This window comes from Astatotilapia calliptera, chromosome 2 (genome assembly GCF_900246225.1).
Source record: "Astatotilapia calliptera chromosome 2, fAstCal1.2, whole genome shotgun sequence".
Taxonomy (NCBI): Eukaryota; Metazoa; Chordata; class Actinopteri; order Cichliformes; family Cichlidae; genus Astatotilapia; species Astatotilapia calliptera.
This window is the reverse complement of record NC_039303.1, coordinates 8,885,636-8,912,441: the sequence shown is the minus strand read 5'-3', so window position 1 is coordinate 8,912,441 and position 26,806 is coordinate 8,885,636. Positions and strand designations below refer to the sequence as shown.

General features: G+C 38.9%; 2 protein-coding genes across 4 annotated transcripts; both read left to right on the top strand.

The window, feature by feature from the left end:
- The first annotated feature begins 239 nt into the window (after window positions 1-239).
- On the top strand, window positions 240-7,709 carry LOC113031479 (leptin receptor overlapping transcript-like 1). The gene is made up of 4 exons (XM_026183601.1): window positions 240-372; window positions 1,012-1,087; window positions 3,034-3,220; window positions 4,829-7,709. The coding sequence occupies exons 1-4, from the start codon at window positions 357-359 to the stop codon at window positions 4,943-4,945; spliced, it is 396 nt and encodes a 131-aa protein (XP_026039386.1). The 5' UTR covers window positions 240-356; the 3' UTR covers window positions 4,946-7,709.
- A 1,612-nt stretch (window positions 7,710-9,321) lies between these two features.
- LOC113031465 (centrosomal protein of 63 kDa) lies at window positions 9,322-26,571 on the top strand. 3 transcript variants are annotated; one of them, XM_026183579.1, is made up of 9 exons: window positions 9,322-9,462; window positions 9,561-9,684; window positions 11,995-12,152; window positions 13,346-13,602; window positions 15,131-15,218; window positions 17,697-17,809; window positions 20,382-20,531; window positions 20,640-20,730; window positions 26,317-26,571. In XM_026183579.1, the coding sequence occupies exons 2-9, from the start codon at window positions 9,588-9,590 to the stop codon at window positions 26,353-26,355; spliced, it is 993 nt and encodes a 330-aa protein (XP_026039364.1). In that variant the 5' UTR covers window positions 9,322-9,462; window positions 9,561-9,587; the 3' UTR covers window positions 26,356-26,571. The 3 variants fall into 3 exon arrangements, with proteins under 3 accessions (XP_026039364.1, XP_026039373.1, XP_026039354.1); XM_026183588.1 differs by having other exon boundaries at window positions 9,322-9,684; window positions 20,643-20,730; XM_026183569.1 differs by having other exon boundaries at window positions 9,322-9,684.
- Window positions 26,572-26,806: the final 235 nt, after the last annotated feature.

Genomic DNA, 26,806 nt, shown 5'->3' with positions numbered 1-26,806 from the left:
GCATTCACGGCTAACCCTACTACACGTTAAATTGAAGTGCATAATACTTTATATTAAACTACATTTATTAGCCTACACATTAAGGAAATTATATTTATGAATACTTTTGGAGGAGTTTATAGAATTCTAAAACGAACAGTTCTGCGGTGTCAGTGCTTTTAATTTGGGTGCTTTTAGGATCGTAGTGGTAATTATCGGAATTCCTACATTTGTGTCAGCATATGAAAGCAGCACGGTGGGCAGGGTAGGAGCTACGGGGAGACTCGGTTGGCTTCGGTCGGACTCGGCTACCGAGCAAAGGAGGGGGGACTGTTGTCATTCGTCCGGGCTGTGTGGCGAGCTTTTGTCCAGCAGAGATGGCCGGGATTAAAGGTAAGCAGCAGGGGATTTTCATTCCCTTCAGAAAGCTTCTGAACTCAGCCTCTGTTTATATAATTTCAACAAAATGTGCACAAGGCACGTTTGTCACGCTCAGATAAGTAACGATAGAAGGAGTTAGCGCAGGGCCAGTACTGACAGACGTTAGCATTAGCTCGGTGATGAACCTGCACTGTTTCGGTAGAGGCAACCGCAACCGCAACATAACAAAAATAACCAAACCAACTTCTGCGTTTCGTAATGAAAACAATGTAGCAGTGCAGCGTGCTGCATTCTTGCGCCACAGTTAACGCCATTCTTGTTTAATACTACAACAACGCAGAAATAACCGTAACGCTAATGCTAGCTGCGCCTTAACTTCCCACAGCCGCTGACTGATTCCAGGCAGCCGCTGGGATTTTAATAGAATTTAACCAGTGGCCGCACGGACTATGGCTGTCTGGGTTTAACGTGGACCCATGTTAGCAGGGTTTATGCTGCTAACGTAGCTGTCACACACGTGAAATCAGCTGATTCATCACATGGTAGCCCCAAATCTCCAGGGGCCCTGCAGCCACCATGAGATTAGTGATTTCCTGTGGATAATACCCTGTGCTAACACTGGGGTCCCCCTATCCTCTGCTTCTCTTGCAGCTCTCATCAGCCTTTCCTTTGGAGGGGCCATCGGCCTCATGTTCCTCATGCTTGGATGTGCCCTCCCTGTGTATGAGTAAGTATAACCATCACAGACCATGTGAGCCTAGTACTTCCTGGCACCTTTGATGATCCCGTCACAGCTTCACAGCTTTAACTATAGCTGCATTCATGACCAGATTAGCGTTCTTAGAACATCTAGAGCATAAGGACACCATATAAAACCAGGGAAGTGTGACAGAACCTGACCACTTTTAGTGGAGGAAAGCAGGATTGCATTAAATTAAGCAATTATCAGAGTTACAGGCTCTTGAAGTACATAAATGTGGGCTGGAATTTGGTACTTTTAAATTTACTTTATTTTCTCATGTCTTTTTGAACAATCATAACTTTAGGTTAAATGTGACTCACATCATCTTCACGTGTCACCCCCCTCCTAAAAAAAAAAGAATAACAAAAAAATAGAGGTAAATTCAACATACCCAGGATATCTTTACCTTTTGTGGCTTAATTCATCCTAACATTGCCAATCAGATGTAGTGGTCATATGAAGCTGTTTGATGATTAAATAATCCTGGTTTTTCAGGTCTATGAATGTACACTGGCAACAAACAGAGAAAATGATCCTAGTGGAGAAGAGTGAAGAGGTTAAACATATGATGTATGTGATAGGAAAAGTGCTGTGTTAATGTGTTCATGTGGCTTTTAGTGTAAGTGCAGTTAGTGGTTTGTTAGACTGGAGAAACTCTACACATGCAGTCTGTGTAAAGATAAGAAGGTAAACTGGAAAAAAAAAATGTTGCACAATTGTTTCGGGATGGGAAGATGTTGTAATAAAACTGTATCATTTTCATTAAATTGATGTGCTGCTTAGATGTTTCCCGATGGTGTTCAGGACAGTTTTAGTCTTATTCTTGAAGCTGGAATCTTGATGGTATTAAATGTTCGAAAGGTGCGATTTAAACCAGTAAGTAGGCTGATTTACTGATGCTTTTATAAAAGTAAGGCTGTTCAGTTTTGAAATCACATTTAGTTTGGCCATTAATGAGAAATGGTTATTTGTTAGAATTACTCACACTCTGGAAAAACAGTGGCTTTATTTAAAAGTACAAGCTTACTTTTTGCCATCAACGTTAATTATAATTATAATTCACCTTAATAAGATAAATAATTAATTAAATATATGTGAACTGAACTAAACCTGTAGAAAAAAAATAAATAAGCATCTATCTCAGCTATATTGTTATAATAATCTGTGTATTATAATTTTAAGTGATGTGTAATTGCACAGCCATAGTACAAAGCCTGTTTTAGAATTATAGCACTTTATATACACTTTTAGGTTAATAGAAGTTCTTGCAGTTTGCAGGATAATTATACTCTTTACTTACAAGACAACCTGATCAGTTTTGTGTGTGTGCACACCATCACACCTCTTGGTTATTATTCTAATGAGTGCAGACAGTTTCTCGTTTGCTGTATGTGGGATGAGCAACAGCAACATATTTGGCCTTTTTTCATCTAATTTGCATTTCAGCCATTGTATTTACAGTAAATAACAGCTTCACTTCAGCATAATGCGTATTTATCAGCCTATAAGTGACAAGAAAATGCGTAATTCCTTGGATATATATATATAGCACAATGTTTTCCACACAGTTTTATTTTTACAGTTTTATTTTTTTTGTTCGTTTTTCATCAGTGAAATATCTCCCCAGGTACAGAGCTTTCACTCAACTGTATAATAATCTAGCTCTTTGAGATTCTTGTCAAATTACATGCTAGTGTTAAAAACAATATAGATGGATATGTTTTTTGCAGGCCTGCATCTGATCTGTATTCAAATCTAGAGGTTACAGAAACGTAGCTCCTGCCTTATGAAAGAAACCCCTTAAGTTGGCGTGTGGAGTGCTCAGCAGCGATTCCTTCTTTATCCTTCGATTCACTTCACTGCATCCTTTGTCATCATAGCATGTGGGTGTTTATGCCCCCTGTTTCTCTCGCTTTTTCGCCTCTCTGCAGCAAATACTGGCCTTTGTTCCTGCTCTTTTTCTACATCCTCTCTCCCATCCCTTACTGCATCTCGCGGAGAGTGGTCGATGACACAGACTCGGCCAGTAACGCCTGCAAAGAGCTGGCCATCTTCCTCACGACGGGCATCGTCATCTCAGCTTTCGGCCTGCCAATCGTCTTTGCAAGAGCTGAAGTAGTAAGTAACTGAAACCTGTTAATTCAGTGTGTACTGCATGGTTATTTAAGCAGTGGTTCCCAAACCAAGGGTCTGGATCCTCTGCGTTGGGCTTACTTTAAATGTTCTGACTTTTGTCTATATAAAGTACACACAACTATATAAGGGCTTAGTTTTAAGATAAGCTAAAAGCAACAGCAACCAAAACATGAAAAAAAAAGTGCCTTGCTCAATAAAATAAATACAATGACATAAAACAAGATGGCTAAAAAAAAGCTATACAAAAGTATCACAGAAGTATGGAAAAATGGCGAAAGCAGAAGAGCTCAGTTAATCAAAAATCTAAGTGTAAAACAATAAAGAGCTAAACTCTGACAGATAACTGCAAGTATAGTGTTGTGAGGTCATAGACTTCCTGTATCTTTCAGTATTTACGCCCAATGAAAGTGACAGTTTCATTGTGTGGTCAGCCAGCAGGGCCAATTATAAACAGATTATATTCACCACCAGCAAGTGATAAATGACTGCAAAGGTGCTGTAAACAGCATCCAGTGTTTCAAATGATTATCAGTTGTGCAGATAAATGCAGAGGTTCTGCATTTCTCTATGAGCGACATGCATGCAAGCACATCATTTCTTAGGACATTTTAGGTAGAGTGCTGGAGCTCAGTCATTAGTTTGAGGAAGTCTGATTTGACTTTCTGGTCCTTAGCAGTCTCTGTAGTTTCTCCAGCCATCCAAAAAAAAGATAGTAGACTATATTATATGCAGTTTGCTTTAAAGCATTCATGACACAGCTTGTTGCAAAGAAAGAAAAAAAGAATATAACCAATTTTGGGTTATTTTGGTTTTAAACTGGCTGAAAGCAGCCAGCAAAGGGGCCTAAATAACATAATCAGTTGAATTAATTAAAAGAACAGTAACGTATGCTATGAAATGATCAGGGTGCACAACAGCATATATAGTCTTTAATCTGATTTTTAAATATGATTTCTTAGTTAATGTTAAGGGGCGATCGTGGCTCTAAGAGTTGGCAGTTCGTCTTGTAACTGGAAGGTTGCTGGTTCGAGCCCCGACGTTGTGTCCTTGGGCAAGACACTTCACCTACCGCCTACTGGTGATGGCCAGAGGGGCCGATGGCGCGATATGGCAGCCTCACTTCTGTCAGTCTGCCCCAGGGAAGCTGTGGCTACAACCATAGCTTGCCTCCACCAGTGTGTGAATGTGAGAGTGAATGAATAGTGGAACTGTATAGCGCTTTCAGGGCCCTCAAAGCGCTATATAAATGCAATCCATTATTATTATTATTATTATTATTATTATTATTATTATTATTACTGCACCAACTGATAGGACAATTTAGCAACTGCTAAATACTGCTTGTCAACGAGTCACCGCCTTGTTTCGTAAAAGGTGGAAAAAAGTGCAACAAGGGTGTGTGAACGATTGTCTAACTTTAACTGTCAGTTCCTTTTTGTCCAACTCTGAAAAAGTACTTTGCATGTTAATGATTTAGAGCTGAATTCTACAAAAAGCAGGTCTTTAAATCAGCAAAATAAAATGTCTCAGTTACCCAAATAAGCTCTGTAGCATTCAGCATTCACCTGAATTTCCTTTATCACTTTACAGATTGCCTGGGGAGCATGTGCGCTTGTGCTAACAGGTAACGTAGTCATCTTTGGGACGATCCTGGGCTTCTTCCTGGTCTTTGGATCCAACGATGACTTCAGTTGGCAGCAGTGGTAAAACGGCAGCTGGAGGGGACCTTAGTCTGAACTGTTTTTATTAGCGTTACAATTATTATTATTATTATTATTATTATTATTATTATTATTACTACTACTGTTATGGTATTACCGTTCTTGGTTCTTGTTGTTATTTATATGATGACCGCCCATCCATAGACTCACATCAAACCAGTGCAATACTTTTTTTTTTTTTTTTTTTTTTTACCACTCACATCATGCTGAACTGACACAAGTGAGATGGAAAATGCTGACTTTCAGTTGGATTTTTTCCCATTTTTAAGTTTCACTCTTTCTGACTTTGTGCTGTGAGTCTTTGTTTTCCATCTTTTTGTATGTGTCCACTTTTATTTAAAGGATTACAAGCTGGTGAACAACTTTTACAGTGTAGTATCTTTGAAGATGTGTTAAAAAGATTTCAAAATGAATGACCAAAAGGATACGGTCAGTAATGTCTGGCCTTCTTTTTGCAATTAAAAACACTGGAAGGAGCTTCTTCTTTGTGAAATTAATGTAAGTCAGCTGGAAATTGAGGAAAAATCTGCACAATATGAGCCAAAATTTCATCAGACACGTCTCTGTTTCATACAGGTCTTACTGGATTTGAGTGTCAACAGTTCAGCTGATATAATGCAGGCTTTTCTCAGCTTTCAGTCAGTAAAATGTGAACAACACTAAGCTTGAGTGTTCTTGTGAAAGCAGCAGGCTGTTATTGCCACCAACAGTACCTAACATGTGAACTCCATTATGTGTAAATGTGATATAAATTTTTCTCATGACACAAAGTGAGGAGGTGGTGTTCAGGAGCAGTGTGCAAGGATTCATTTTAAACTCCCTCTCTATCACACCAGAGATCAAATTAAACTGACTTAGTGATTTCCCAGGTGCAAACATGGCGGGCTGCTTATTCACCAGGTTTTTCTGCATCCAATTGGCTCGTATTCCAGTTTGTGTGAGTTAGCGTTTTTCTGTTAGGTCAAGAAAGCATGCAAAGCCAGTAGCAGCCGCCAGCTAGCATTGGATTAGCTCAAGGACAGCAGCCTTGTTGGAAACTCGGCCAAGCTACCCTAAGAGCCAGGCTACTTATAACTGAGGCCCAGTCAGTCATTTAACAGCCTTTAAGCTTTTGAACGCGACTCCCTCAAAGTGAAAGAATCCAGTGACTTTGCTCTGCATTCCAGCTCTGGCACATACTGTATTTCCTCACACCAGCAAAACAAAAAAAGAACAAAAAAACACACCGTATGATTAAAGTTTGAAAGTACTGGGTCGTGTAAAAAAAAGTCTGCATGCTGGTTTATGTAATCTGCTGCAGCTTCTTGATAATCAGGGCCTGCAGTCAGTCAGGTGCAGCGCCTCAGACTGCTGTTACATTTAAACTGCATTAGTAGTGACTAAACAAAGAGTAAAGCAAATGCTACCCTGTAAAGAACTGCAGTGACTAATGGAGCTTCAGGTGTGTTTTGTTGCTTTCTTTGGGTTTTTTCTTTTTGGTTTTTTTGTTGTTTTTTTGTAGATGGCACTGTTTGAAAATCTCTGAGTTTCTCCAGCCATTACAAGAATCCAATGTTTTGTTTCCATGCAAATTTCCAGTGGACATCTTCACACGTTTTGGCCGTCAATCAGTTTAATTTCCATATTTAAATCGTATTTTTAGGGTTTTAGAAGCACACATCCAGCAAATAAAACAGAAACAGTCCTACAGGAATTGTTTAGCATTTTGGTGAACTCGCTCACATGTCTTGCATATGAAGCTAGACGTGATTGATTGCTTATCATAAGAACTTTCACAGGAGGACATCTGGGCTCTGAAAGAAAACCAAGCCTGTCAACAAGTCCAAAGTTCAACATTAATCAGAATTTACTGAATTTGTTTTAATCCATACAACTAAAGTTTAAAGCTATTTGTGATTTTAGAGTTAGTTTTTGAGCTCTAACTACTCTTTGTTAAGAAATATTGGTAATTTTGTATTTTAGTTTAATTTCCCTTTACTTACAATTTAAAAAGTAAACTTTAGGTATTTTAGCAGAGCTGTATTATAGCTGTGTACCCCTTTGTTCCAGTCTTTAATGGTCAATTAATTAGATCTGTATTTGAGCTTTGTCAAATCAGACTTCGAGTATGACTCTTACAGTATTTCCTGCATTAGTCAAAGACCATCCAAGAAAATCATTAGGAACCATTTGAGTGACCCTCTGGCTGAAATATATGGGCTGACTGACCTTTGCTGGGTTAATTTGAACTTGTGATCACAGAGCTCATATTTCCGGCCTTCGTTCAGCCCTACGAAAGATACAAATATTTTTAAAAGCAACACATTGACGGCAGATTTTTGTTTTATGTTAAAAACATGCTTTAAAATGTACTACTGACATGATTTGTGCGTATCACGATGTAATCCCATGAACGAATCCTCTGGTGGTAGTCTGTGAGCCTGTCTGTGGTTCAGACAAGCAGGGTAACTCTGCGTGGTGTTTCTGGGACGTGCGCATCTGTATGACACGTTTAGCTAAACGTGTTCTAAATGTTCTCAGATTTTCTGTTTTGTAGTCTGCCGTTAATTCTGAACTGTCAGTCTGGCGTGAAGATGTGGGATTATTCTTAGGTTTCTCTCACAGATCTTTGAAGGATGTTGTATTTATTTATTTGACTGAATGCTTTGTGTCAAGGTTCAACGCCATTTTCTATCTCAATTGTTATGTTGAAGATGAGGAAGTCAGCATGGTGGTTTCTTTTTTTTTAATAAACGCCATTTTTGAAAGTCTTCTTCATTTGAATGACTACAGATGCACTTAGCACAACTGTATCAGGTGGAGAGATGCTGATTTGTCTTCAGAGGGAATAACTGAGTGAGTTAGTGATGCTGTTAAGAGACGCTCATGAGTGTGAGGGGAAAAAAAACAGCGAAAACGTCTCATAAACCCTCTGTAGGTTGCAAGAATAGTATTCTGATATGCTTAACATTTCCATAGTTATTTTTTAAAGACACAGAAACACGGACTGCGATGTCTTCCAGTGTCTTATTTTTGTCTAACCTACTGCACAAAATCCCCCAAATATCCAGTTCACTCTTGTGTAAAATAATAAAAAGAAGAAAGGTGTCACTCCTCAGAAGTTTGGTAAATATCTCCTGCTTGCTTTAATAACTTATCAAAAAAAATCTCCCAGTTAATTTTCTAGCTCTGCAGTTATGAACACAAATTTTGATAGTGGCAGAACTTTTTGTTTCACTTTCACTTTTTATTCAGATGCATTCAGATAATCAAATCCTGATTGATGGCGATCCATGCGTGGTTATCAGTGCTCCACATTGATCACTTTGTTCTTCTCCTGCCTTTTTAGGCCTGATTGTAGATCCAAAATGGAGATCTCTGAGCCTCATAGCTATCTGCTACATTTGCTTTGGGACATGGTTCTCCATTATGGTGGAAAATGTGCAGATTGTCACCAGAAAAAGCAAACTAAATAAATAATAGTACCAGTTAATTAATTAAAATATCAACTTATTTTGATTATGTTTTTTAAAATAATTTCAATATTTTATTATTTATTATTTTCGTGTTCCTTTGCTGGGCTTGTAACAAGCTTTGCGGCTGTCTTCATTTTAAATATCCATGAATGTAAACCTAATCCAAAAAATGTCTTTGATTGTACACACAGGGGAGTGGCTCTTAGAGGCAGTGTGTCTCCCTCTGGTGGCAGAAAAACTGGACCACAGGTTCGAGAGCGAACCACAGTCCCCTCTCGAGGTGTCCAGCTCTATTATATAAAGCAGGAGAAAGGATTTAGGAAAATAAAGACAAAGCGTCTCCTTTATGAGCACCAATGCGCCGTGGCCTCACACCGCTGAAGGTAAATTTGTCCTAAAAAGTTCAAGACTTCCTGTACATGACCTCAAATAAATGGAAAAGCTGTGTATCACTTACAGAGAAGGCTTTTCCATGTTGTTTGTAAAGTAAATAACAGTCAGTGACCTGAACACGCTCACCTTCACCAAGGCTGCACAGTCCTCTGGATTTTTTTACTTGCTAGCAACAAAATACTGAAAACATAGTGAGCTCATCTCCATGGCAATATATCAAACCTAAACCAACACATAGACACTTTAACAGAATACATTTGATAAAGTTCTAGATTTTAATGCACATTCATGGGATTTTCCTTTATTAAACCTCTTATGCAGTCATATATAATAAAGCACTAACCTGAGGCTGCTGCCATAAAGACTCCTGTCTGCTAGATACAACATGCCCAACCTCTTCAGCTCAGCCACTGCCTCGGGGGAGAACTTCACAACACAATTTGCATATAAAATAAGATCAGCCTTTTACTTTGTGCATGATGCAAACTTTAGTTTTCCCTCTTTATTCAAGTAGCAGGCCAGATGGCAAGAAAATCCACAGAGAGACACCGCAGCAGCACTCGCTTCCATGTTGTGACAACAGCAGCTTGTTTTAATGCTGAAACCTGCCCCTTGTAGGTGTGCACCAGGTAGGAGTCCTCTTTAAGACCTTCAGGTAAGGTTAAATATTGCGGGAAATGTGCACGCTATGTCCTCTCAGACCATGTGGGACACACCCGCCCTGCCCCGAGGATCATGGGAAGGCGGTTTTAGGTCTTTCAGGGAGCAGATGAGACACAGATGATCATGAGGCGGTTTTTCCGAGCACACCGGGACGAGGACTTCAGTCAGATCCAGTATCTGACGGCCAAGTGCACCCGCCTAGCTCATGACAAAGGTAAGTCACAAAGGTCAAGACGGGTTCAGCTGACTGTTAATCTCTTATCTACATGAAAACTGCTAGTTTACTACAAAGGGAAAAAAACCCCTCTTCTCCCTTCAGGAAGGTTATAATGTTGAGTCCACTGAGGCGTTCAGATTATAGTCAAGTAGTAGATCAGATGAGCACCACACAATGTCTATACAGCTAACAGTTTAAATAAGATGGAAATTAATATTTAAAATGTCATCAGAACTGCAGAAAGTGCTCCCATCCTTTTCTTTAGTCAAAGTATTGCTGGCTTTATTATCATGCTTTGCTACAAGTCAAAGTCCTGCACAGAAAAAGTTGCTTAGTATAATTATGTGACTGTTGAAAATGGAAGTGCTGCTGCTTACTTATAGATTCATGAGTTTTTAAAGATTGCTTTGTTTGTAAAAATAGTAAAGGTAATAAACAAATGCCCGTCACAAATGTCCATAGTTAGACTTTACTAATAAATCTGAAAAATAAAGTAATAATAATTTGAAAAATGTCTTGGAAAAAAAGAAAGAAAAACTACATGAAACATGGCAAACATGTTTCAAAATATAAATTGATTAGCTTCAGTTTAGCTTAATTTCTAAACTTAATTTAGCTCAGTTTATAAAATGTATTAATTTTATTTTACACTATGATAAAGAGCATATGCTGAATGCATATTAATACATTCTGCATTCCATGTATAGGAACAGTCTGACCTGCTGTTTCATCTATTTATATGTAAATATCTCTTTATGTGCTGTTGCATTGTGTGTGTGCATTGGAATCCACTTGACCCAGGGTCAAATTTCCTGAATGGAAAAACACGCTTGCCAAATAAACATCAAATTCAATCGAAGGTCACAGGTTTGTTAGAAGAACCACACATGTTTTGCGTGAAAAGAAATACTTTCATCTTTACGCTGTCAAGTAAAATGTGACGAACTAAAACACTGATCTTTAATGAAAACAGGCTTTATTGCAGGGTCGCTGCATTAGTTTGAGCCCGGTGTTCTTAATAAACAGAAAACAAAGTGCATGTTTCCTGCAGCAGATTACACTTTAACAGAATCAACTTTATAGTCATTGTGCAACAGTTTCCAAGTCAATGCAGTCACAGTTACAGGGTATCTGACTAGAGCAAAGTTTATTTACAGAAATTTCTGGTAGTTTTTTTTTAACATGTAATATAATTACAGTTTGTATTATCTGTTTTTATTGCAATCTGGGTCAGTGTTGATCTACTTAAAGCCCATACTGAGTTACAATGCACATTTACCTCTGTAATAAGATGTAAGAGTAGCGAGTGGTGACAGTGGTGTTATCTACTTTTTTAATTCAATTAAATTCCATGTTTAATTAAAATTTTATTCCATGTTATAAAATTAAAAAATATTGTAACAGGCTAAATCCTACATTAGTACTGATGTTAGTACTTGAGAGCCTTTCTGGTTGTGTGTTTATTGTTTTAGTATCATAAGGATTTAGAGCTGTACTGACATAAAAACTTAACAATGTAACTAAGTATATTTACTCAAGTACTGTATTATAGAAAAATATACTATAGAAAAAAATCAGAATGTAAGTATTATACTCTACAAAATTGTGCTACATTACAACTTTTTACTCCTTAAACATATCACACACAAAAATAAGTACAAGCAAAACTAAAACAATCAGTGGTTAAAGTTCACATCTTAACTTTGTTTTTAAATTGTATTTATTTATATTCATTTATTCTTTAAGAAAATGTTAATCCTGAATAAAAAATAATTTGTTGCAGCAAAAACAATTATTGAGCAGCTACATCAATAAAACTACAACAATTCAGAGTTTACTTACTTAATGGTTTAAATATAGAACTTTTAAATAACTGAGCTAATTAAGTATAACTGACGGAATCGGTATTTTTAAGTATCAAAAGTAGTCTATGCAGTAGATTTTCTGCTTGGTAAAACTGATGTATCAGTTTTTAAGCAGAATTTATTTATTACATTAAGTGCATTAAGTATTATAATAGACATACTGGCAACTGTTATACAAACTACAGAGAAGTTCTGATACACTGTTCATATTTTATTTTTAAAATATGATTTATTTTTTAGTTAACTTACTTTTTGGTTTTTTATTTTTTTCCCGCACTAATCAGTTAATGAAATGAAACCATCAGTGATTAATGTCTTTGGAGTGATAAATGTCTGCAGTACAAAATTGACTGTTTAACATTAAGTATTTAAGTAAAGTCAGCCACACAGTTACATCTAATGTGCTCAGTTTAACTAACTCTTCTTGGTTTTGTGGCCTCAGCGGTGTTGGACAGAGAGTTTCTGGTGTCCCGAGAGAGGGAGAGAAGGCTGCAGAATGATCTGGAAGCTGTGACCGCCCAACTCCTCAAGCAAGACCAGCTCAATATGGACCTCAGGATGAACCAGACCCAACTCATCAGCAGGATCCAGCAGCAGCAGGTGGACCGATTATGACTTATCTTTTACATGTAGACAGAACAAGGCTGTCTGCTATAAATGTTACATTTATATATTCAACATAGATCAAATAGAGTAAGTTGCTAATAATTTACTAATAAATACACCGTAAAGTTTTACCTTCACATCTTACTTGCACAAAGCTCTGAGGTATTCGCTTTTAGTTGAATCTGTAATCACTGCCACTTCCCAATAGTTCTTGCTCATTCATACGCTACTCATTTTACAGTAGAAGTGGAAATAAATTACATTTTGCAGGATGTAAGTATTTGTTGGATTGTATTTGTTACTTGGTTGAAATTTAAACTGCCACTGAGTGTTGCTGCTGAGTGACATCTGTGTATATCTATAGATTTTCTTATTGGTTGGTTTCTGTACAGAAATCTCTCTCTTTTAAATATATTGCTTCTAGTTTAAGTCTAGTTTAAATCATTTAAACTAGACTTAAACTAGTTTAAATATTCTTAAGAAGTAGTGGATAAATACAGCTTATGAAATGAATAGGAAACTTTCCATTTATCCACATAATCTGTACCTCTGACATCAACAAATCAGCTCATCTTTGCTGTCTGTTAGTTACAGTGGAATTAAGTTTACAGTAAATGTGTTTGCACATGGAAAATGCTGATGTTTTGGCATTGGTTACTTACAAACTGCATAAGTATGAGCTACAAGAAGTAAGAGTTTTGAACCACAGAGACATTTCACTGAACTAAAGAAATCTAATGAGCATCAAAACAGCTTTCTTGTCATATTAATTTCCCTGGAACTTCTAAAATTAGGTTAAAGTTGTTTCAGCAGCTTATCAAAGTGGTCAGAAGGATTATTTTTCATGCTTTTAGAGACACAAGTCATTTTTCAGCAGGGCACAGCTCAGCATTTATCCTGTGTCCTACTTTAAGGTTGCACAGTAACAAATTATCAGGCCTCTTAGAGACATCAGTGGTATTTATTACAGTTTTGGAGAGCTTGACTCCTTCACTTTCCCCTCAAAGACAGTATCAGGTTTAGGCTTGTCCCAAACTCTTTGACCTAAAGGTGTGTCTGATATCACTTATGCAGACTGTATTGGAGCATAGCATGTCTCCAGTGAGATTTGAAAAGGATAGGAAGTGCTGAAGTGTTCACGTGAGCACATCTGCAGTATTCTCAGTATGTCCGTATCTTCCCCGCAGGACCTGGTGAACTTGCTTCGGCAGCGCGTGGTCCTGCTAGTGGAGGCGAGCTCCCGGGATGCAGAGCTACTGCGGCAGGTCGGCGCAGAGCTGCTTTGCCTGCAGAGCTCTGAGGTGAAGCTGGAGAGCCTGGTGGAGGAGCTGCAGGCTGAGGCCCAACACAGAACTGAGGTGGCAGAAAATCTCCAGACAGAGCTGTACGCTGAGGCCCAGCACAGAGCTACACTCACTGAGAGCCTCCACGCAGAGCTGCGCAGGTAAATCTTCAGTCTCTCCAGTATGACAAAACACGGAATCATGTTTTCTTTCTTTACTTTACACAGCACAATTTGGTTTACGTTTACTTAGAAAAACTTGCAGAGGTAAGCCGCAAAACACACAATGAGTTCATGTAATATAGGAATACATTTTTTTAACTTTAAGTTAATACTCTGACATGCTCCAAAACAGACGCACATTTAGACAGTGGAGGGGTTCGGAGACATGAAAGCACCTCCTTATGTTTGATGAAGACAGTAGTTTTGCATCTTTTTCATGTTGTTACATTTTCTTTGTGCCATTTTTATATTATATTAAGGTATCTTTGTATTAACTTTTAAATCTCTTTGTGGCCATTTTGCATCTCCTGTGGTAGTTTTGCATCTCTCTGTAACTGACACCAGCTAGTTCTGAAACAATTTATACGTTTTGTGTCTCTTTGTGGTCATTTTGTTGCTCTTTGTAATTGTTTCAAAACTCTTTGTTGTTATTTTTAATAGAAATCTTGGATTACTTTTTAACTTTATTTTCTTTTTGTGGTTGTCTGAAGTCATTTTTGCCATTTTTAACATACTAACATTTGACTTTAGATGTAAGAGGCTCAGGACCTCTACTCTGGGCTTTAAAGCCGTCATTATAATGCTGTGTTCTTACTTCGTATTCTACACAAAAAAAAATGGACTAATCCACTAATTACTGTGGGTGGCACAGTGGTACAGTGGTTAGCACTGTCACCTCACAGCAAGAAGAGTTTTAAACCCCGTCTGGGACCTTTCTGTGTACAGTTTCCATTTTTTAAAAATTGCATAGCTCTGGAGAAACTAAAATAGCCGCCTGTCCTCTGTATTGCTGAATTGTTAATGACTTGATTAAAACCTTATCGACATTAAAACATACACAATGAACATTAACCCAGATAAGGCTGCAGACAGAAAAAGAAAAAACATTAAAACGGTTGACTTTTGATTACCATCTTGTGGAAACTGAAGCCAAGTAAAGCTGTCACGGGCTGCCCGGCACAGAGAAGAAAATTGTCTCAGACTGTTGTTTCAAGGCTGAACAAAAACATCGAGTCTGGACCCGCGACTTTAAATCAGCTGAAAAGTCCTCCGAGCAGCGGCGAGCTTCAGTCTGCTGACGTTAAATCCCTGCAGAGTGTCGGCTTAGTGTCAGAGTTTGTTATCACATTATGACTCCAGAAATGCAGATGAAAGAAATTTGGGCGTTCGCAGAGAGCAAAATATTTACCCTAAAACTTTTATCAAGACCAACATGTTTCCTTATCTGATGGCTACAAAGAAATGAATAAATGGAGTGTGAAAAAACAAAATACATCTAAGCACACTACGATAAGAGTGAGTATTTTAGTTACTTTAGTAATGTAAATTTTAAGTATGAGTGTTTATCTTACAGTAAACTTTACATTGATGAAAGATCAAATAAAGATACTAAAATTAAACTGGCTACAAGCAGAGTTTAATGAGCTGACACAGGTAAATAAGACATTTTTCTAATTGTCATCAACAGTAAGACAGTGGAGCTGGAAAGGCTAGAAGAAACTAACAGGATGCTGACAGAAGAGCTGACGGATCTCCGCAGAACTTATCAGAAGGAGGTGAGAAGGAAGAGTTTAGGAGTGACGTGGGTCAAAGCTCAGAGTTTACTGCATATAAATTCGAAACAAAAGGCTGAAGGTGTAATATTTGTGGTGCAAAGACTTAAAAAGTGTCTCTGAAAAGTCATGCAGAGACTGTATACAAAGGATGGACACAGCCACTGTGTTGTGAGGTCCTGTTTTGAACCATCGACTTTTTCAGGGTGGTCATCTTCATTCTTTGAAAGTAGATATCACAGGTGAGGGGGCAGTGAGGGGAAGCTGCACACTCATGACGTTAGTAACACTCAACAAGCTACTCATACTTTCCAAAACCTTCCATACTTTTAGTTCTCTTTATTGTGTAGCAGTTTACACATTTGCCAAATCTCTTTGGGGTTTGCGTCAGGAGGGGAATCTGCTGTAAGAAATCTGGATACAGTACGTTTTATTGAAATCGCTGGTAAATGTGCAGGTCTATATTTTGAATGTAAAACTATTTTAAAAGTAGTCGGCACCAGCCTGAGCTCCTTTGGTAATTTGTTCCACATTTGAGCAGCTTCACCATGTTTTTGATGAGTAGTTCAGGATGAGCCAAGCGGAGAGAGCTGCAGTGTTTGCACTGCGTCTGGAGATCTGATACGCGTCCTTACTGATGATTAGGATTTATGGAAAAAGCAAAAGTATTTTAAAATGATTCTCTGCTGTGATCTGAGAACTGTTAGATAAACACTGCTGAAGAAACAAACTCATATCAGGCCTCTGAAGCAATAAAGTAAATACTGCTGTCGGTAAAAGCAAACTGTCCATAGCATCATAACAAAAAGTACACAGTGCTTTATTAAACTGATTGAATTTAAATAAAATAATAAAGGAGGCAAGAAGTTTCCTGTGTGAAACTGTCCATGTGTTTGGACATTGTTGAGTGTGATCTTGCTTGGTATGCGCAAAGTCACAGGTTCAAATCGTGAATAACCTCACTCTGATGTTATAAAGATGCTGGACCCACGCGGCAAGAATTTTAATTACGTTAACATTTATTTAACAAAGTCAAACATTTCTGGCTTAAACAAGAAACTGCAAGACAATAAAAAAAGAACGTTGAGAGGCTCATGGGTTTTGTCAGTTATGTTGATTGTTTGTTTTTAATGATCTTCAGATAGTGTGTCACTTCGACTTATGAGATAGCCTTACTGCATTTCCTTTCATAAAGGATGAGCCAGTGTGTCTTGTGGTAAAGCAGGTAATAAAGGAAGCATCAGAGCAACATTCCTTAGTATGTATATACTCTGACCAGCTCTTATTATGGCTGCTACGCAGATACTCATGGGTCACTTCATTCGATTAGGAAAATTCATAAGCAAAATTGACTATAAACTGCACATCGAGCAAGTAAAGTAATTTCCTTATTGAGGTAAGAGCAGTCAAGCATTTGTACCTGAAAGGTGCAGCATGCAGGCAAAACAAGGAGGGCTCAGGACTATCACATATAACATCAAAATCCTCTATTCTTGGACCCTGAAAAGAACCACCCTCTAAAACAACCTATTAGCTGTACATGATGGGAGAAATCTCAGCAGAAGCACCGGGGGAGACATCCCTTCATCAAGGCAAATGCTGCTGGAAAAGAAAAAAAGTGTAAAATGCAAGACTTTGGCTAATGAGGACGTTCAATAAAATCATCAGTTTAGTGATTGCAGTGCTGATTTTGTCCAGCAGATGTCAGGATCAGACACTTATTTAAACACTGCTTTGGCCTTTTTTTGGGGTTGAAACACAAATAAAACTGTTGATGAGTGACAGAGCTTTAATGAATTTGCCGTGAACGGGGATTATTTCTCTGTAGCCGGCTCCTCCAATCAGAAGTAATGGATTAACACTGTTTGTGCGGTCTCAGGTTAGTTCAGGTCAGTGTGGCAGAGTGCCAGCTGTGAATAATGATCTGCCGCTGGATTCCGAAAACCTCACGGTTCAAATTTATGTACTGTGTCCAAATTTTAAAAACTACAACCACCCAAGTGAGAGCACTAATTCAGATGTTGCTGGCATTAGGTCTGCATTGGTGTGTGTCGGTGTGTTGGGTCCAGGCATTAGCGGAACATTCCTCATTTATTTACACTCGGCTTCAAAGACTCACTCCCGCATTGGCGTCTGCTTCATCCAGTCCATCAAACAGCAAACAATCCAGGTCTACAATTATCTTTCCTTTGAGACATCTCCACAAGGCCAAGAGAAGAGAACAACAGACTGCAGAGTCAGTGAGAAACTTCATGAGAACAATTATTTGCAGGGGATAAGGCCTGTAAATTATTGTGAAAGGTCTGGGAGCAGAAGATTAAGTCTGACTCCACTGGACCCGCTCATCTTTCCACATGACATGTCGTCTTTTCCTGATTTATATTTACACGCCCACATCATAATTTTCTAATTTTGTTGTCTTGGTCACATCCTGGTTTTGGGAGAAATATATTTATTTATTTGTATTTTTTTTTTTTTGAGGTGAGGGAACTGCAGCAGGAAAATGAGGGAAGCCTGAGGAAACTTCAGGAGACGGCAGAGCAGTTCGAGTGGCTTTGTCAGCAACAGCGTTACTGGATGTCTTGTGTGAAGAGGTGAGTAGGGTTCTTTTTTTGTTTTGCTTTGTTTTTAAATATATCTCAGCTGTGTGTACCAAAAAACATAACAGGATCAGATTTTAAAGTCTTTATTGTCTGCACACATGCTCAAAGTTGATGTAAACGAAACCCTGAAAACCCCTTCTTAATATAAATAATGTGGTTCTGCATAGAAAATACATTTGTAAATGATTATTGGAAAGGAGACTTATCTACTTGCGTTTTTATCTAGCTGGAAGTGAGTAAAGTTCTGATTTCTTATAATATACAAAGCATCTACCAGAGTTAATGCATGTCAAATGTGATTAAAATAAACAAGCAAACTATTCCAGTTGTTTAACTGACTGTCATTTACTCAAACACAATTATTTTTTATTTGTATAGAAATACTTGATTTATTCTAAACAGTGATTAAAGGTACTTTTTGCAATTACCTTCTGCAAATGTCATTAAACATTTCACCACAAGATGACAGTGTTTTACCAGAAGGTTCTAGTGTAGTTGTCCACCTAAAACACAACAAAAGTGTGATAGTAACAAGAATTCTTTAAAATGTTGCGTGAATACTGCTGTAATGGGTGTTTTTGGACTTAAATCAGATTAGACCATAGGTGTCAAACTCTGGCCCGCGGGCCACATTTGGCCCGCAGCCTAATGACATTTGGCCCGCGAAGCCATACCAAATTACTATTAGAGCGGCCTACTGGTATTATACAGCTAATATATATATATTGTTTAGTATTAAGCTTTGCTTGTTCCATATTCAGTTTTTCAGCAAAACGTGTTTGAGTCCATAAGAAAAGATTCATTCTTATATCTGGAGGAATAAATATATTTCAATAAATATTAATGTTAGCCCGCGAATTTGTTCCAGTTTTGAATTTTGGCCCACTGTGTATTTGAGTTTGACACCCCTGGATTAGACACTCAGTGCACCATCATGTGGATCAAAGTGGTATTACAAGAGAGCACAGTCCATCCTGATTTCTTGATATCACTGCAACACAATACAAAGACATCAATAGATGTAACATCATAGCTGTTTTTGAGAGATTTGGATGAATTTAAAAAGTTTTTAAACTATTTTTTAAGCATTAACATCTTTGATCTGTCTGTTTCTTTGTGGCAGAACTACAAAGCTACCTAAAATTCCCATGGTATGATTTGGCCTTGTTATGATGTTACTGGTAGCACTGTGTTAGTATGAGCTACACATACTCACAATAAGCAGACACAGAGGGACCTAATTGACTTTGTAGTCTGCTTTCTACCCATCTTATTTACTTTAACTCCGTCTTCACCATCTTCTCTGGGGAAAAAAACTTCAAAATTCAATTCCCAACAAGCCTCTGACTGCATCTTTGTGCTGCCATGCAGGTTGGTTTGTCACAGCTGAAAACAGCTGTCTGCACCAGCTGGAAACAGCAGTGAGGGTGCACCACAGCACATAAGCTGCTACAGGTCGTAAAACTGAAACAACATGCTTAAAGGTGCTAAAATGTTACGGACAAGAGATCTGGAAAGAGTGTTGTAGCTTCCAAAAATGTCACAAAAACCTCTTTTTAATACTTTTATATGTCTCTTGTAATTAAAGAAAGACCAATAAGTTGAGATAGAGGTCTGACAGCTGAGTTTGCTAGAAATTAACTAAGTACTATAGTGTATGTGGGTAGGATACCACTCATCATCATGCATTTAGGTCACAGAAGTAACCATAAGTTTCTTTAAAACTAACCAGCAATGTTTGTTCATCAGTCAGAAAGCTCTGCTAGAATCCCCGAGGCCCTTCTAACACACTGGATGATATTTTTAAAGCATCTCCCATGTTTCGCCTTTATAACTGAAACAAGAAACATTGCAGCCTTAAGGAATCACTTAAAATCTGTTTTCGTGAGTCACTAGATCAACTTTATACAAAAAAATAGAGATTGATGATTCTTGAAGAAAGTTAAGTGCTTTCAAACATCTCCCCTCTGTGACCCAAATGTTTCCTGTTAGTGTCCCAGCCTTAGGCCCCAGAATTCCTCACATTAAACTTTCCAAAAGATTAATACAGATTTCATGTTTAGGATAAGTTGGATCGTATGACAGTCTGTCAAGGACAGGGTAAGAAACTAAATTGTATTGTTCTGTTGGTCTGGTGTTTACATCAGAGGAATTTTGACTGAGAGCGTAAATGTGCATTTTTCCCCCCTATCTTTTCACTTCAAATTGATACATTGATATATTACAAGCCCCGCTCCAGAAATTTCTAATGCAATCAGTACAGGTAGTGCACATAATTCATATTCTGGGCCCTGCTTATGCACATTGCATTAGACACATTGGCAAACTCGTATCCAAAGCAGCTAAAATTTAGAAAGCACACGGGGGTTCAACATCTTGCTTTAGGACATTTTTACATGTGGATAGGAAGGTCTGGAAATCAACCCTACAATTTATAACCCCCTCCTCCAGCCAGGCTACATGCTGCTGCTGCTTCCTTTATAGATTAATTAGCAAATATTTAGAAACTCGTGAGATTATGTACGCTGTGCTCGAAGAGTTGCTGAGTTATCATATTCTACAGGTTCAAAGACTGCCTCATGGAGGAGAGAGAAGCTCTGCTGCGACAGGTCAGCAGGTTGGAAAAGAAAGCTGAGAAACTAAAGCGTTCACACGACGGCAGTCCAACACGGAGACTTGTCTGCCCCCTTCAGGACGCCGAGGGCTGTGACAGGTAGTGATAGATGAACAGATTGAATGAGGAACTAGTTCATTATTATCTGAGTGTCTTTTTCAACTTTTACTCACCTTATAACACATTTAAACTTCCTGTCTCTTAAAGCAGTATAATATCATGGGAGGCAGACACAGTGACCAACCTGGAGTCTCAGGTGGAGAAGTCAAACATGCTGTGCGAAGAGCTCCTCGACCAGGTATCACTTTAATTTTTTCTTCCTGAATGGTTTTCTTATCGAAATTTGCTGCAGAAGAAATCTTCTCACGGCAGCTTAAAGGTTACTCAAAATGTCTCCACGCCTGTTCGGTCTCGTGAAATCTCCGATGACACGTGGAAACCTTGGACGTGAAACATTAGACCTTCATTACAGTGCCAATATTCATTCGAGTATGGTTGCCAGTCCCCAGAGGAGCTGCCGTGCTGTCAGTTCTTCCAGAAATTACAAGTGTGCTTTGGATAAACGTGTCTAACATCTCTGCTGTGGATCGTCTAAAGGGCACACTTTAAGGTACCTGTGTGGCTCTGTTACTTCTCATGTGTGGAGCACGGCGGTGATTATTTTCTGTAATAATGTTATGAGAAACTGAAGTTTCGTGGCAGCTCGAAGTTTCGAATGCTTGCTGGCTCTCTTCGCGTGTCACTGCAGCCCTCAGATGAACCTTTATTTTAAGAAATCTGGTGGTGATCTCAGGACTGAAATAGAAGACATGAAAAAAGAGAGCTAACATTCATCTGGATGTGACTGCCAGTCCCTGAAGGAATTGTCAAATATCCAGGAGACTCACAGTCTAATAATTGTTTTTTTCTTTTTTACTTTTTATGGTTGAGTAGTCTTCAAGTATTCAGTGAGTAACTGCTGCGCGTTCCCCAAATAACCAAGTTTACATACATACAGTTCTAGTGTCCTCTTCATGAAGAAACTGTAACAGTTGGCATAATATGTGCATGTAAATGTGTGCTTGTATTGTCACTTTTACTGACCTTTCTAATCTAATAATACACTGTAACTCAGCGTATTTCAACCCAAAGCACCATCCTTCATTGAATCCTTGTATTGGGACCCTTGTGGGGGCAGTCAGATGTACTGCCTCCTAGGTCAACAATCTCTGCTTTAACACTTCTGTATGGAACTACAGAAAAAGGTCCAATTTAATCATATAGATGGAGTTCTTGTTGGCTGCTAAACGTAAAAGTAGGCTGTTTGAACAATCGGCTCGTGCTGTGCTTTCTTTGGGACACCTGAAACATCGGCTGTTTCCTTTGGCCTTAGAATTCACGAACCAGTCTGTAGTTCCCCCCCTTTTCCCCCCTCCAATGTCACCTCTATCTCTACAGCCATCTTTTCAGTGTTTCGAAATATTTGGATCAAAAACAAGAGCAGACTCGTGTTGAAATATTAGAAATCCAAACCATATTCATCTGGTCACAGCTGCCAGTCCGCTGTGGGCTCATTGCAGTGCCAGAGAGTTTTCCAAAAGACTCTGAACATTCATGTGCACTGAAGTATCATCAGTGTTTTTAAACATGGACACACGAGTCTGTACAGCAGACTGCATGCATATAGGAGGACTAAATAAGCCAAAAAACAGAACATTGAAAAAATAACAATCTGGGTAAAAACTGGATTTACAAATATCCACTCAGCACATAAAGTGGAACCATTCAAAGTTTTAGAAAGTCACCCTGCAGGACTGCTTCCAATAATAACTGATGACAGTCGTTGACTTTTTAGGTCTTTGGAGAATCCAGTAGTGAAACACATCTGAAAAAGTTGGGGTAGCATAACCAATGTAACAGATGAAAACAGATAGAAATAAATTAGTTATGATTATAGGCGGTATCTAAAAGATGGTGTAGGCACAGTGACCTCACCCACTGACTTCTGGATTTTTCCATTTTGAACCATCAGCTTTAGTGTTTTTGGTCACTGCCATGTTGTTTTTGTTTAAATGATGTTGTTGAACCATCTAAGCTATCTCCTTGTAACTTGCTCTTAAGATGGGAACCAGGTGTGCAACCACTTGCAATCAGTTGTTATCATCAAACCGACTTTGAATGTAAATAGTTGGCAGCAGACTGTCTCACTGGTGTTTTATCACTGTCTTAACACACCGGAGTCCAGTAAGACCTCATAGATTTTGAAACAGAAATTCCTCCACAAATAGCGACATAGTTGATGCAGAGCGGCAATTTAACTTCAACACGGCACAGGTGCTTGGTACCCTTGTATTTATACAGGAATATAACCACAAACTGGTTACCAGTTTGGTAACCAGTTTGGTAACCAGTTTGGTTGAATATTGCAGACAAGTTGCATTCATTGACACAAACTCACTCAAACCTTCACCAGTCTGTCTCAGAGTGATTGTAGTCAGTCTGAGACAGACTGCAATTGCCTCCCACCAGGCAACCCATGCAGTCGCCTTGCTATCGACAATAGTCACCTAGAGTCTGAAGATGATGCATTTCAACCTCTGGGCGATCAGTTATTTGCCACATCTGCTTGAAAACTGGTCACAAAATGTGAAAAAATGCAATGCAATCACCAAACCAGTTGTTGGAAGGGAGTTCTTCTTTCCCACTACCTAATTTTTATGCACTGAAAGTTGCAGCTTAGTTTATGACATGTTCATTGCATATTGGATTTAATCAAAGTACCAGTTTAGATTGTGTTAGTAGTTTTTAATTCTTTGTATAACTGGGGCTTTTATTATTTTATTTATACACATCCATAGTATGCTACACTCAGAACTGAGTACACACAGTTTTCTGTTGTTGTTGCTGTGATGGCATTGATAGGGGCATCACATTTGCTGAATTTTCTGAGGAAACTTGTTCAGGAGGATTCATATGTCTGACGTGTTGTGTTTGTTAAAGTTTAACATTTTGAGAGATAAGCTTAATGGGTTTATTTTCAAGGGTTAGTTGAAAGCATTGAAGCCTCTTTCTATTGAATATGAAGCTGGAGTGAGCAACTAGTTAGCTTAGCTTAGCATTCAGAACCGAAATACAAGGAAACAGTCTAGTTTTGTGCGCAGGTAGCATAATCTACCACTGGCTTTTCAGCTTACTTAGTATTGTGTTTTATATTGGTTGTTTAATCTATAAAATAAACAGTGTGAAAACAACAAATATGTCATTACTGGGATGTTTTCCATCACTCAGCAGATTCACCAGTGAGTCACTGCTCCAAGCCAAGAAAAGTCCTCTGCTTAATGCCCATAAAACCAGAATGTTATGTTTTTCCAGTTTAGTTTTTCCAGTCTTTATGCTAAGCTAAACTAACCATATTTCTCCTGAGTGTATTCATTTGAAGAGCAGTGTGCAGATAGTAGCAGCCTTGGGATTGTTTGAAAGGATTCTGTAAGAGTGACCAGTGTAATGTTTTAAAATCTTTGGATAAAAGAAGAATGCACAACTCAAGAGCAAAACAGACATTCAAAACAGCGATAGTCATGCGAGGATGGCTGCCAGTCCCCTGTGGACTTGCAGAACAGCCAGAGCATTCATATAACTGATACTTCATGGGTACCAGAGTCTAATCAGTGTTTTGTTTTTCTGTCTGCAGCATGCTTTAAAAAGTTAGAGGGCTTTGAGGAACTTGAGGTTTCAAAGCCATTTTGCAATCAAATAGGAACCCCACGATGTCTCACAAAGAAGTCCTTCAGGAAGAGCTCACAAATCCTGACAGGACCTCAAACACTTCATCCTCCTGCAGGATTTTTATAGTGGAAGGTGTCTGCCTGGCCACTTTGGGGATTTTTCAAAGCCCTCACATCTTCAGAATGACAAGTTCAGTGTTTTAAAAAATGGGGATAAGAGGAAGCCTGACAGACAGAACATAAGGCTAATAATCGTGTGCGGATGGCTGCCAGTCCCCCAGATGAGCTGCCAGGCTGCCAGAGACTTCAGAGGTGGCTGATATTTTTTGGGCTCCGGATTCACATCAGACCTTTTCACTGTCTGTCTGTCTGTCGGCTGCACATGGCTTCCTCCCAAGCCATTCGAGTCCTTTTCCAAAGCAGCAAAGAGATGACTAATAATGACTGGAGGGAGGTGATTGCCAATAGCCTCTGTGCTTCATTCCCCTCACCTCTCACAGACTCTGCAGTGCATTTCTTGGGATAATTATTCTGATTGAGTGCAGATGATGCAGAGTGGGGTTTTTTTGCAGTCCTTGCTGAGCTGAGAGAGGGAAGAAATTTAGCTGGAGGAGCAGGGAGCACCGGAGTCATAGAGGAAACAGCCATGAAAAAACACATTACCAGCTCTGACATGATTTATACAAATGGGAGATTCACATTGTGTAGACATAAGTATTGTTAGATGACAGAAAGAGAAAAGGAGGACGCTTACTGTTCATTGGGCTGACATCTGCAGAGATAGAGAGATGTGCTATTTCAGACAGAGTGGTGCTGCTGAAGTACAGGTGAATAAAAAAGTCTCAAATTCTTGGCTAAATATCAGTGTGAATCTTCTTCTAGTGTTTAGATTAAGTAACTTATTGAGAGACCAATAAGTCTAACTCTGGTTCTCTGGGTAGTTTTGGAAATATAGGAGAAGATACTCTGCCTTTAAAAAAAGAAACCCTTTTAAATCAGAGTATGGCATCAACTCAGTTAAAATTCTGGGATATTGATCTGTTCAGTTGAATAACAGAGAGGATTGTTAAATTCTGGTTCTTTTGTGTTAATTAAATTTACAACAGGTCCATTAGATGTGGAACAATGAGACAACCCCAAAACAGGAATGGTTTTACAGGTGGAGGCCACCGACCATTTTTTCCGATTGCTCAGTATCAATACGTCAATACATGCCATTGCAAGGTTTGCTGTGTCTCCCAGCACAGTCTCAAGATCACAGAATATACCTGATACCATGTAGTCTGATTGGCATTTGCCACAGAATACCATAATTGGCAGGTCCACCACTAGTGCCCTGTGCTTTTCACAAATGAGGGCAGCTTCACCTTGAAGACATGTGACAGATTTGAAAGGACCTGGAGAAGCTGTGGAGAACGTTATGCTGCCTGTATCATCGTTCAGGGAGGGACCACGGAGGGATGCACTGACCTCTACAGACTCAGCAAGTGGCATCCTGACTGCCATTAAATATCGGGGTGAAATCCTTGGCCCCACTATCAGACCATACACTGGTGCAGTGGGCCCTGGGCTTCCTCCCGATGTATGACAAAGCCCGACCTCATGAGGCAAAACTTTACAAGCAGATCCTGGAAGATGAAGGAATTGATAACACTGACCCCCACGCACATCTGACCTAAATCTAATAGAATGCCTCTGGGACATTATGCTTGTCCATCTGACGCACCAGATTGCACCTCAGACTTTCAGGAGCTCAGTGATGCCCTGTCTAGATCTGGGAGGAGATCCCCTAGGACACCATAGGAACAAGTGCTGAGTGCCATTTTGAGTTTTGAATTAAATTACAAAGCAGACTAACCTGTTATATGTACAATTGCGTGTTTTGGAAAGCTGCAGAGAGCTTGCACTTTTTGCTATAATATATGCTGCTTGCAAGTAGATTTGCTTTTTACAATCGGTGTGGAGAATACACAGAGTTACGACAGTCACATTAACAGGAAAATACAGCTGGTTAAAATAGAAATATCCCTCAATCTCACTTGTAGCATTCATTTCCAGCCATCCTTTGACCTGTACTTACTTTCTTTGAGGTTTTTTCTCACTCTCAATTCCCTTCTTGTGCACTCTTATGTTTATTGTCTTTGGTCATCTTCACTTACATTTTATTTTTCTGCCCTCAGGCAGGGAGCCCTATCGACGGATACCAAAAACCTCCATGAGGACAGAAGCCTGGATGTCTTTGCTTTCTTTTCTCACTTTCTGCAAGCCAGGAGATGCAATGTTTTATGTGTTTGTGGTTAGCTTACCTTCCAGTCATTGTTTTGAAAAACCAAACACCCTTGGAAAAACACACCCGTGAAACCACACACGCATTGTTTTGTTTCCACTATTGTTCATCGTGATATATGACCGAATTAAAATACAATGTGCTCCTGTCCCGCTTTTGATGTCACACATGCACATCACATGTGCCTCGACTCTGTCTGGTCACATTTTTCAGTAATTGTCCATTGTTCAAACCTTGTAATCAACACCACTAACAAGAGCACAAGCACCTGCAAATGTTCTCTTTTTGTTGTTTTGCCAATGAAACGTTGCAGGACAACCAGCAGCTGGCGTGCAGAGGAAGCAACAAATGTTCTTTCAACCAAAATGAAGCAATACTGATTA

What these genes read in the sequence shown, in the direction of transcription:
- LOC113031479 (XM_026183601.1), top strand. An exon ending in TGTGCCCTCCCTGTGTATGA is followed by an intron (nt 1,088 to 3,033) that starts GTAAGTATAACC and finishes GCCTCTCTGCAG; the next exon opens with CAAATACTGGCCTTTGTTCC. An exon ending in TCTTTGCAAGAGCTGAAGTA is followed by an intron (nt 3,221 to 4,828) that starts GTAAGTAACTGA and finishes ATCACTTTACAG; the next exon opens with ATTGCCTGGGGAGCATGTGC.
- LOC113031465 (XM_026183579.1), top strand. Translation starts at nt 9,588, where the DNA reads ATGATCATGAGGCGGTTTTTCCGAGCACACCGGGACGAGGACTTCAGT. An exon ending in CCGCCTAGCTCATGACAAAG is followed by an intron (nt 9,685 to 11,994) that starts GTAAGTCACAAA and finishes TTGTGGCCTCAG; the next exon opens with CGGTGTTGGACAGAGAGTTT. An exon ending in TGGATGTCTTGTGTGAAGAG is followed by an intron (nt 17,810 to 20,381) that starts GTGAGTAGGGTT and finishes CATATTCTACAG; the next exon opens with GTTCAAAGACTGCCTCATGG.